This window comes from Oculina patagonica, chromosome 10 (genome assembly GCF_052425735.1).
Source record: "Oculina patagonica isolate OP01 chromosome 10, crgOcupat, whole genome shotgun sequence".
NCBI classification, from domain to species: domain Eukaryota; kingdom Metazoa; phylum Cnidaria; class Anthozoa; order Scleractinia; family Oculinidae; genus Oculina; species Oculina patagonica.
In genome coordinates, this window is record NC_135767.1 from 19,819,627 (window position 1) to 19,831,402 (window position 11,776).

The 11,776-nt window shown below is 38.6% G+C and overlaps 2 protein-coding genes and 1 long non-coding RNA gene across 3 annotated transcripts; 2 read left to right on the forward strand and 1 right to left on the reverse strand.

Moving 5' to 3' along the window:
• Nucleotides 1-693: 693 nt before the first annotated feature.
• On the reverse strand, nt 694-1,902 carry LOC144629264 (uncharacterized). Its single transcript, XR_013566332.1, has 2 exons — nt 1,622-1,902; nt 694-1,263 (listed from the first exon to the last, which is right to left on the reverse strand). It is a non-coding gene; the product is annotated as an uncharacterized LOC144629264 (long non-coding RNA).
• Nucleotides 1,903-2,764: 862 nt separating this feature from the next.
• Nucleotides 2,765-7,509, forward strand: LOC144629194 (bcl-2-like protein 1). Its single transcript, XM_078487413.1, has 3 exons — nt 2,765-2,938; nt 3,076-3,712; nt 5,375-7,509. Exons 2-3 carry the CDS (start codon nt 3,194-3,196, stop codon nt 5,489-5,491), a joined length of 636 nt encoding a protein of 211 aa, XP_078343539.1. The 5' UTR covers nt 2,765-2,938; nt 3,076-3,193; the 3' UTR covers nt 5,492-7,509.
• A 1,704-nt stretch (nt 7,510-9,213) lies between these two features.
• On the forward strand, nt 9,214-9,804 carry LOC144628773 (BTB and MATH domain-containing protein 36-like). Its single transcript, XM_078486892.1, has one exon. It carries the CDS (start codon nt 9,214-9,216, stop codon nt 9,802-9,804), a length of 591 nt encoding a protein of 196 aa, XP_078343018.1.
• The last annotated feature ends 1,972 nt before the right edge of the window (nt 9,805-11,776 follow it).

Genomic DNA, 11,776 nt, shown 5'->3' on the forward strand with positions numbered 1-11,776 from the left:
GCGATCTTTTCGCAATGCGCGCGGCCATATGCGAGTGGTTATGTAATCACCGGAAACAAACTCACCAAACACTGGCTTGGGAGAAAAGATTTTCCTTTAGAAAATCGAGAATAACGATCTGATACCTCAAAAAATCAGAAAAACACTATAAATGACCCTCCAAAGCCGCGATATCACAAGACAGATTTTTGACTTTATGTAAATTAAAGCGGCAATGACATTGTATTATGAGACATGTTTACTCCCATCTTTGTGCGCTGATTTCGTAATGTAGGCCATGGCTGATTGAGCGAGTGAAGAACAAAGCTTGCCTTGTCTTTTATTTTGCATCTGTAGTCAAAATACAATTATTAAATCAGTTACGGTGGATTGAAAGTAACGCCCCGAGTTCAACACAATCTCACCCACTAAGTAAACCTTGGCCTTCAGGGCTTTTCCCTTCAATTTACCCGGCATACGAAAATGAAGTGCGGCCAAAATCTTGCCGCGTTTCGGTCTATTTCGCAAGAAAATCCACTAATATGCCCGTACAAACGAGAAATGTATTTTTACTGCGAACAATGGAGTCATTCATTGCTCAAAACACAAAGAACCATTGTGCGAAGTCACTGTTGTTTTCGCTATTTTTGCACCATTGTGTCAAGTCTTCACCGCAAGAACAATAGGTTTCCATAGTAACTAAGTACCAAAATATTGCTTTCCATCAGCTGATTTTATTTGTTTCTCTCTGCTGTTGTCAAAAAATATTTACATGCGTTTTGAAGATTAAGTTTTTCGATGAAGCAAGTCTGTAGAATGTTGTTTTCGTTAAAATCAGCGACGCAAATTACAAAGCTTACAGCTTAGTTATATAACTCTTTATAAACATTTGAAAACAAAGTACACCTATGGCATAGCCGAATCTACACATCTTATATACAATTCTTCTAGCGTAGAAATAGAATTTTCCAAAGTAATTGATCGATAAAAAACCTTCCGGTGTTTACGGAAGTTTATTTACCCCGGGCCGGGGTCTCGTATCATCATCGTTTATCCTCTCACCATTGAGACAGTTCATGTGAAGATTGTGTCCGTTTCTTGTCATTTGCAAAGTGTTTATTCTATCGCCGATTCTCGCCAACATCTTGCCTATCTCTTTGCATAACTCTTTAGTTTCTTGGCTCAATTCACAGGAAGGGCAAGCTTGATTTCTCTGTGGCATATTACCGGTTGATCCCGGCGTGTCGCGGTCCATACCAGTTACGTATATCCCCTCCAAGCAGTCTAAAAATTGAACAGATGGACGTAAGCTGAAGACAGGTTAAATTCGAAGTTATTTTGCTAGCTAAAGAGGAAAGCCCATCAGTTATACTTTGTTCTTTTGTGACTTATTAGAAACGCAAATTGAAATTAACGGCTTCTTTATGCTTCGCACCCCAGTAAGGCCCAGCGACTACCCTTGTTTATATATATATTCTCGGGACAGAAAGAGCCGCTAGCAAACTCATTTCCTATTCGGGCTATCAAAATAAAAAACTTCGAAAGCAGATGGCTTATAAAGACAGCTTGGATAAGCTGTTGAGAAAAATTACGTTCGTAATTTAACGTTTTGACCGTGAAAAGTTTTCAATATGCCACTTACCGGGGCGATATAAAGTGATCTTTAAAGCTCGCTTCTTTATAGTCAACAACTTGTTGCTTGAAGTTTCGCCCTCGAAGCCAACTTGTTCGACAAAAACGGTCGCTGTTTCGTCCCCTTCGCTAGTAATTACTTCTAGTGTTTTGTAAACCTTCCTTAAGGAAGGGCGAAATTCATGGCAAGACCGAACCTTTGGCGGTCGGTCTTCTCGCAACGAATTTCTTTGCCGCTTCTCTCTGCGTCGCCAAAAAAAAGTTCCCGCGAAAAAAAATATTTAACTGCGTATAAATATATTCACCTATTTTTGATATTTTGCCAAATAATACGTTGCAATATTTTTGTATTTTTTGATTGGTTCGCGGCTGATATTTGTCAGTTCACCTATTGTGTTGAGAACAATAGTTCGCGCGCGTGTTATCGCAATTGTTTTTTGACCAATCAAAGTTGTTCTTTTTGATGTGTAATCCGTTGTCCACGTGCACAAGCTTGCGGTTCAAGTTTCAAAACAAGAGCACACCAAAACCACGTTTTCTTTTAGTTTCGACCTTGTATAAACATAAATAATTCATGAAAATTGCATTTCGAAGTGGATTTGCATAATTCTCCATCAAAGTGATGATCTTGACAGTTCAACCTAAATTTCAAGATCTTAATCTTTATCGAATCTTTATTTTCTATTTCAAAGCTTTTCTGATGCATGTTTGTTATTTTATCTTATACGCGTCATAAAGTTCAGAGCGGAAAATATCTATTTCTTCGAATGCGGCGATAAGCATTCATCAAAAGACATTTGTGCATGTTTACTTTTCGCTGACATAAGTACTTTTTGTCCTACTTTCATTTCGCAAGATCTTTGAACATTTCAGTTGATAATTTGTACCTTTTTCGACTCATACTTCGTTGCAATATGTCTTTTTAAGCACTGAGTTTTACAGTCACAATAATTGACAGATATCAAGAGCAGAACAAATAAAATTTTCCCTGCGCATTATTATTCTGTTCTTATATCTGCGAGTGACCTCATCGCTATGATGAAAATCACCGGAAGATGACTTGGATAAGTGTTTGACAGGTCATTAGTCACAGCCAATCAGAAAACACTAGCTTGTCAAATTGGCCAATCAGAAAAGAGCGCGGCGTGCCAAAGAGATTCTTCTTTGGCTACTTTTCTTCGCCACTGCAAGGCTCGTTTGATGGTGGTAGTTTTTTTAGTGCTTCTGCGCCAAGGCTTGCTTCTACTCTCTACCTCTCCTTTGCTTTTGCTTTTTCAATTGCCGAATCAAGTACTATGCGAAGTGTTTTGAACATTGGTTAACTTCTGTGAGTAGTATTTTTTTTATTATTTTAACTGGAGCACTCGGTTGTGTTTTCACTACTAGTGCGGTTGATGCGTCAGCGAGGAAGTACGTACGCAACCGTTCAACGATGCTTGGTTTTAATGTTTTCTCTCTTTTTAGGGCAAAGATACCATTTCCTTCGATTAAATCCTTGTTTGAAGAACGAAAACAAGCTGCAGGGCCGAAACAAGGAATTTGCGTGCGAACACTTTCACTTTTCTAACTACGATCACCCAATATGGCCGGAGCAACAGCTGCGCTGAACAACGAGGACCTTTCTCCTACGCTCAATACCTCTGAAATGTCAAGGTACGACAAGGACATCATCGAGGAAGCATTTGCCCTCACACTTGACTATATTTCTTACCGGCTAAGGAGCAAATTTGAACAGAGCAGGCTCAAAGGTTTACCACGACAGTTTCTTATTCCTCAGACGCCAACAAACACATCAGCGAGTACTCTACGAAAACTGGCAACTCTTATGGAGGCAGAACACCCTGATTTGTTTGAATCATTGTGTACAACGTTAGGAATTACACCGGTTACAGCTTATCCTACGTTTGTCGGTGTGGCGCAAGAGATTTTCCAGGCAGGAACAAACTGGGGCAGAATAGTGGCGTTGTTCACGTTCGGTGGCGTAGTGGCCCACCATTTCGTTGAAACACAACGACCAGAAATGGTTCAACGCATTGTCGAATGGATTGTCTCATTTATCGCCGATAACTTATTAACGTGGATCAGAGAAAATGGTGGCTGGGTAAGTTGTAACTCTGAGTTTTTTCTTAAATTCATTTAGGGTTTTTTATTTATTTTATATTATTTTTTAACATTTTTTGTTATTTTTCTCTTTATCCTGCCTACCAGCTGTCATGATCTGTACGTGCTGTAGTAATTTACTGAATGCAAATTTCAGTCTGTATTTACATTGGATATGAGTCAGACATTCATTTATCTTGGCGATGTTTCGTTTGCTTTTTTGTCTCAAAACACCTACGTATTTTATTTTGATGCAAATTCAAGAAACATTTTTCAATCCTGAGACCAATTTTAGTGCCATAGATAATGTAAACATGTGAAATGAAAATTTCTCTTAACAGCGGGACACTTCTTCTGCTTGTTGTTTTCCTCCTTTCGCTGCGTAAACAGTCTGGTTGTTTTCGTGTTCAAGTGAATATCTTTGTTAGTGCCTGTGAATAATAAAATTTCAGCGTTTTCTATCTTTTTAACGCAATAAAAATATTTTTTGCGGGAAAAATCGTGAAAATATTTCCGTTTGACAAATACGACATCAGTGTATTGCCCCGGGGGTGTTAATTTCCATTCATGCATTTTTGATCACCCTCCAACGTTCAAGTGCCTCTTGGGTGAATTTTGCATTGATCATAGTATACGTAAAAGATCATACCCTGTATTCAACAAAATAAAACGTGGAGTCAGTTTCAGTTTTTTTGTCTGTTTTTTTAGTGATCCTTTTTTCCGTCGAAGGTCAAAAAATGTCCTTTTCCAAGCAACAGTGCTGTATTGGCAGAGCTCTTTGTGTAGCGTTATTTTAAATCAGGAAAATTCTGGATAAATTCTTGCATCAGCTATATAATTATTTTGATATTAGCTTGTCACCAATGTTATTCTTTTTTGCATGAATGATATGTCTTACATTAACCACAGACGCTTTTAACCTTATTGAACATGAACTTGTTTCCTCCTAAACTGAACATGTCTTTGGCATGAATGTCCTGAGACGGAAAACTAATATTTATTTCGTTTCGTCAAGAGACTGTCACTGACCGTCACTCATCTAAGTCAATTCCATTCTAAACTTCAGACAAGTAGATAATCCTAAGAACAGCTGCCTGAAGAGGATCTAAATAGTCAAGGATTTAGTGATTGTACATCTGCAATACATATATTATTGGAACTCTTCATGTATTTTGTTTAATGCCTTCACCCAACTCTCTAACAGATAATACAGGGCTGCAAATAATTTTTTTCACTTAAAGGGCATGCCTGGTATGTCCTACTAAGACACCATCTTGGTTGGACAAAACAAAATTGTGGTCGGACAGATTTTTATTCATCATGCTGTAAATGATTTAAAATCAAAAATTGTCTGGACATCATGTCCGACCACACTTGGGATTTCGTAAGACATGAGAATATTTTGCTCAGCCAATGTCTGATGCCCGACTGTTATTTGCACCCCTGGATAATAAGTAGTGTAGTAATCTTTTGTTATCCTAGATGCAGTTATTACAAGGCAATAAAATTTAAAAACAAAAATATTATCTAGAACAATTTTTTTGCCTTCTCTCCAATGCACTCTTTAATTAAATTGTCCTCCCCTTTTGCAAACCTACATACATGTATTCATGTGTTATTGAATTTCTGTTATTTAACATTGTATTTGTTTAATTTTTTGCAGGATGGTTTTGTTGCTCACTTTTCGGAATCTTCGCAGTCCCAAAACATGTGGAAAAGCTTATTCACAGTGGGAAGTATTTGTGCCGCTGGCTTAACTCTTCTGGCATTAAACAAGTGAAGATACTATCTGCTCTTTTTGTGCACTTGCCTGTTGTTGCTCTCTCATTGTATCTGCATTGGGACCAAGTTTAAGGACTCAACTACTCTTTTACCCCTTGTTAGGTCGTCATTTTTTGCCATTGTTGATTAAATTCATCAGTGTAGGTCTTCTTTGTAGCATTTGTGTGTTGCAAAGTACAGTTTGTATACAGTGTATTTTCACCTGAATGTACAACCACGTTCATGTCTTACTGCATCACAGCAGTCTAACAAATGTTAATATCATTCAATTATTGAATCAGTGTTCATTGTTCAGAACAAAAAAAATATTGTACAATATTCATGTAATTTTTTTCTGGGGTACATTATAGTTTACCCCCTTAATTCACCTATTGTTTTTTTCTGCTGGATAACAGAAAATTTCCCCCCCCCCCCACCTTCCCTCCAGTTGTCATCATCATTTTATCATTGCACTTTAAAATGTGCAGCACAAAATTATTAGCAGTCACAATGTAGATACAAGACATGCATGTCTCTTTGTAAACATGTGCATATTCTTTTCTCAAAGCTTGCTTCCTTTCGGATATGAAAGAAGTAATGCCGTGGACAGTGCAAGTATTGCTTACATTGTTGTACGGACGTTGTCGGTTAGCTTTCTAATTTAGAAAGTCCCGCAATCTGTACGGTGAGAATTAACATTGAAAGTGGACTTTCATGTTGAAAGCCTTGTTTTGCAATATTTGCTGAAAATTTTCAACCCTTGAGGGGGCTAGTTCTCTGCAATCACGCTCTGTCAAAGCTAACCTTCCACTTCAAAAGATTGTTTAAAGATGGAAAACCAGGGCACAAAACAGACTGACTGGTGCAGGAATGTGATCACGCCCATTTATCGCTTATGATAAGCCAGTGCAGCTATTCTGCCCACCACATTATTCCCAAGAGAGTACTTGGTTTGCGTCAGAAAAAGGGAACATGTGTGAAATATTGGACTACTTCTACTTGGTGACAGTAAAAAACTGTCTTTTTGTACTCCATACAAGCTTGTGAACAGTGCAATGGATTTGCGAAGGATACATGTACAAGTTGTTGTTTGAGTTGCTTAAAAGATCACTTGCCTTAATCCTTGGACTTGTATTTTCCAGTCGCGATCAAGTTATGTTATGCTTGACTATCCAAGGATATTTGGCTACATGTAAATGCAAGTTGAAAATACTTGCTTTCTTGACCTAAAGGAGACCTTGCTTAGAATACGGGAATTTAGCAAGTTGCAACTCCCTTAATGGACATCAAGCTTTGCCCGATAGACTTGTATCGATTTATTGCCACTGTTCGGTTACATTTACAAAAGTGAAGGAGTATTATCTTGAGTTCGATGAGAGTGTAAATGAGTGTTTATCTACAGAAAGCCATATAAATCCGAACTGTGTTTGACTGTATACCCTTTGTTTAGTTGAAAGCAGATCAATTTTATGGGGACTTTTGATGCTTGTATTAATGTCTTTAAAGATATACTCTGGATAACGGAAACTGGGTTACTCTGTGTAATGTGTGTAAGATGCAAATGATCTCATTAGAGTTTTGTAAACACCTTATCAGCAGGGTTATACAGAGGTTTACCGAAATGAGAAGTTCAGGAAAATGAAGCAAAGAAGCGTTGTGTCCTAACTTCCTTCTGGAAATAATTTTCCAAAGGTGCAACAGATGCATAAGCAATTCCATCAGCTTTGAGGCTCAAGGTAGAAAGCAGACCTCTTTATGACCCTGTTAATAAGGCTGTTAATGTCAAGGCCTCTGTTGGCCTTTTTGCGGAAGATCGTCTTGTATCCCCTTGTGCCAAGACGTAGCCCCATATCTTATGAAAGTATCTTTCTCTAGCAGCATTCTATATTAACACTTGCCGTCCGCACTTCTTTGTTTGCATGCTTGGAAAGTGTGGACTTTGAACAGCATTTATAGTGTTGCAGAAGATTGCATTCACTGAAACATCCTTGCATGTTAAGGTTGTTTTTGAATGAAGAAAAAAATAAAAGAAGAAAATATAAGCACCAGCTGGACTGTGAACTGTTGTTATTAATCTACTGTAAGTGAAAGTTTGGTATTTGATATTCTCTTTCAGTTTATAATAAAACAGTGGATAGCCTTTTTGGTGCGTGCTGATTGGCTACTCAAACTCCAGATATCCTCTGTTATTATTCAACAAATGCGAGCGCTGCCCATATATGGTAAAAATGTTAACGTTATCTGTCATCCGCACATAACAGATATCCTGCGATATACGTAGGTTACGAAGAATTGTCCAAAATCTTGTAAAGTGTTGCATAATTACAATTTTTCTATCTGCAAAATGTGTTTCGTTGACAATTTGTTGAATAATAAAACAATTATCCTGCTCAATCTTGCGGAATATCGTCTGATTTTAGCCAACTCGGCCTACGGCCTCGTCGGCTAAGTATCAGGCGATATTCCGCGCAATTTCGCAGGATAATTGTTAATTACTTACCTTCAAGCAACATGCGCGAGAAAATTGTAATATTTGAAGGGAATAAATCAGTCAAAAATCATGCTTTTAGGCTATATTACAACATATTACTAAAACAGTGAGTTACACTGTACTAAAACAGCTATTCACCTCGGTGTCTGTGGCTAGTGATGGATATTAATTTTTGCGGCTCGGTTTATGTCCACCACTTGCCATGGACACTGAGGTGAATTGTTGCTTACTATTATAGAGTGGTTTTCACTTCAATGTTAATCAATTGCTTTGGTTTTTCCTTTATTATGCGTTGAGTTAACTCCCCCCCCCCCCCTTTGTAGATGTACATGTATTTGCAGGGGCTATTAAAGTGACAAAGATGAGAATGAAGTAATGCAACTTGTAACTCAACTTATAAACGAGAAAATGCTGACAAGGCTCTAACACTAGAAAAAGATCTTCGTTTGCTGGATCAACTACTTGCGAATGAGTCTCCAAGTGCTCTGTCACATGACATTGTTTATGAGTCCCATAATTATGCTACATGACGCGAAAAGACTCCCCCCCAATTTATAAAAATTGAAACTATTAAAAATATAGCAAAACATGATGATAGTCTCTTCAGTGATAGGACGTGCAATTTAAAGGCAGTTGTCTTTACAGTACAAGTATAACCTGAGTATAAGACCTTTCTAAGGGAAAGGAGAGGAGGAAATTGAAGAAAATTTCACGCTTCTTCACTACCTCCAGTCCCTTCCCCTTTAGAAAAGCCTGAAACTCGGGTTATCACCAGTATATCTCTGACATTATCCATGCTATATTCAGGCGTCCAAGAGAATGATGCCCAGCTGCTAAAAAAAGTGCAAAGCAGTCTGGCAAAATGGGTCGACATTATCCTGCGTAACAGGCGTAAGAAGGGGAGGATTAAAACAGGTAGACAAAAAGTTGACAAAAAATCTCGACCACATAGTCGACAAAAAAGTTGGTATTAGCCTAGATTATAGAAGGGTAACCATGGCATTTACTGGGCTCCGTAATATGACCGATTCGAGAGAATTCTTCTCTCTCCCACCCCTCCCGTGATTCATCTTCGCATTTCTTTGGCGGAAGTAAAGTCGAAAAATACCGGAAGTAAAAATGCAAGTTCTAGGAAAGGGAGCTGCCTTTGTTCCAGGAAAGTTTCCGGAGTCAGTTGATTCACCATTTGTGCCCCTACAATTTAGTTGAACTACGTTTTACGGATTCACTCTCTATAGTTGCTACGTGCAATGGCTTCTACAGGTAATAGTTCAGCTGGTTCACCAGATTTTTCAGCGCAGTGGAAGTTTAGCGATGTCATTCTTGTAGTTGAAGAACAAAGATTTCATGTTCATCGAAGCACGTTGGCAATATGGTCGCCTGTGTTTGAGACCATGTTTACGGCTGACTTCAAAGAAAAGAACAGTGACGAAATTTCACTTCCAGGCAAGAAAGCAAGCGAAATTAAAGAGCTGCTGCAAATAATGTACGATACTTCTTTGGACAAGAATGTGGTGACTGAAAGTAATTGTTACTTTCTGTTGGATCTTGCTCACGAGTATCAGATAGCTTCCATTACTCAGAAGTGCGAGGATTTCTTGGTTTACACGGTGAAAAAAAAGGGGAACGACGTACTAGCTGGGCTGATCGCTGGACAAAAGTACGAACTAAAAACACTGGTAAAAACGTGTTTACATGAAGCACGTCTTTTAAAATTGCATGAATTAAATTCCAAGCGTGATGAGATTGAACCAGATAACTATCGACAGATCACAGATAAAATTATAGAGCGACTCGAGAAAGAGAATGATAGGTATAAGGCCTTGTTACGTATAAAATAGGTTTATCAAACCATGTTCACGCAATTAGATACAGGCAATCCGTGGTTCAACTGGTTCAATAGATATAATATAACCAACCTCTTGACTCATTAAATCAAACCCGTATTATAAAGAAACCCTGCCAGGGGGGGTTCCCGTGTTGCTTGTCTAAATTTAAATATGTGCCATGTCGCTGTTTTATCGCTCTTCATGTCGCTGTCGGTAATTAAATTGAAGGAAAATTGCTTGTCCTTGTCGGAATTTAAGTTTTTTCCATAAGGGTTGTCGTTTGTCGCAATTTTATTAGTATGCTGTCGCTACTTTTTGGGCCATGTCGCTTGTCGGAATTTACCCTGACAGGGCCTCTATAAAGGGAGACCAATTTGGGCATGGCTAAAGTTTTTTGTGACCCATAATAATATAAAAGATGTTTCAAAAAGAATTTATATTTGCAAATTCGGAAATTTACACCCCTAAGCATGGGAACGAGCATCCCCGTCTCCTATGAGAAACCCCCAGGGGGTACTCGAAGTATACCTGACAGTGGGGGTTGGGGTCCGACGGAGCTCCATATTGCAAACCCAAACAAATACACAAGCCTGAAATTTTACTGACCCCAAAAAATACCTGGCATCAAAATTTCCTGAGCATAAATTCTATTTCTCGTCGCCAGTGGTCAGCAATCACTGATCGGCTTTGATAGATTGTGCTAGCATAATTTTTGGCATAATTGGAGCTAAAAAGCATAATTTGTGAAACGAGCACTGCCACGGCATAATTAGCAATTTTTAGCACTTTTTGGAGCATAAATTCATAAAATGTAGTAAATATGGTGTACTTTCTACAGAAATAAATGAAATTTAGGTAGTTTGTTCTTGCAAATTATGCGTGTTTTAGCTATACAATTGTGATTGTTAAGTCGTTGGAGGCATTTTACAAACGGTTTAGAGATAAACTGCCATAAACACAAATAAATTTACAACAACAGTTTATTTAAAAAACATCATAATTTGGTGTCGTTATTGCGCACCTCTATATGGGAGGCACGGTGGCCTAATGGTTAGCGCGCCGGACTCCGGAGCGAGCGTTCCGGGTTCGAGCCCTGGCCGGGGTCACTGTGTTGTGTTCTTGGGCAAGACACTTTACTCTCATAGTGCCTCTCTCCACCCAGGTGTATAAATGGGTACCGGCGAAATAATGCTGGGGGGTTCCCTGCGATGGACTAGCATCCCATCCAGGGGGGAGTAGAAATACTCCTAGCTGCTTAATGCTAAGGAAACCGGGATAAGCTCCGGCAGTATGCGCCACTTTGGCTCGAAGCTGACCTTATTGCGCACCTCTATGTATAGAATCTACGTCATTTTGTGAGCATAATTTCGGAAATCAGAAGCATAATTTGGGAATTCTGGCATAATTTTTGCATAATTTGGCAAATTTTTGAGCACTGCTAGTAGCATAATATGCCACTTTTAGGAGCACAATCTATGAAAGCCTAATCACTGATAGAAACATTCAGCACACTCATTATTAGTCCCATAAAAAGTAAGATAAGGGACGGACCATTATTTTCCTGAACACATGCTGAAGGAGGGGGAGGGGGTATGATAATTTATCCTCTGCAAACTTTTTTTAGTTTTATATGCACCTCTATAAACATTTTTTTTTGGAAATGCAAACTTCTTTTTGTTATACATATCGTGTTTGCAAACAAATTATTTTGTCTTTCTAGGCCATGCAAACAATTTTTTCGATATTTTTTATCCCCCCACTCACCAAAAAATAATGGTTCGTCCCCCTAATAATACATAAGCGGTGGAGCAGGGGGGCATCTCCAAACAAAAATTTGGGAGGTTGAGCCTCACCACATTTCAGTGCAAAAAGTATCGCTAGTTCACCATAAAATTGGTTTGTCGAGACACAAATCGTTTTATCATTATCTGGATCGTGCTTGGCGGGAGTTTCAACGAGACTACTTTCCCAAAAACACTACTAC

What these genes read in the sequence shown, in the direction of transcription:
- LOC144628773 (XM_078486892.1), top strand. Translation starts at nt 9,214, where the DNA reads ATGGCTTCTACAGGTAATAGTTCAGCTGGTTCACCAGATTTTTCAGCG.
- LOC144629194 (XM_078487413.1), top strand. Translation starts at nt 3,194, where the DNA reads ATGGCCGGAGCAACAGCTGCGCTGAACAACGAGGACCTTTCTCCTACG. An exon ending in TCAGAGAAAATGGTGGCTGG is followed by an intron (nt 3,713 to 5,374) that starts GTAAGTTGTAAC and finishes AATTTTTTGCAG; the next exon opens with GATGGTTTTGTTGCTCACTT.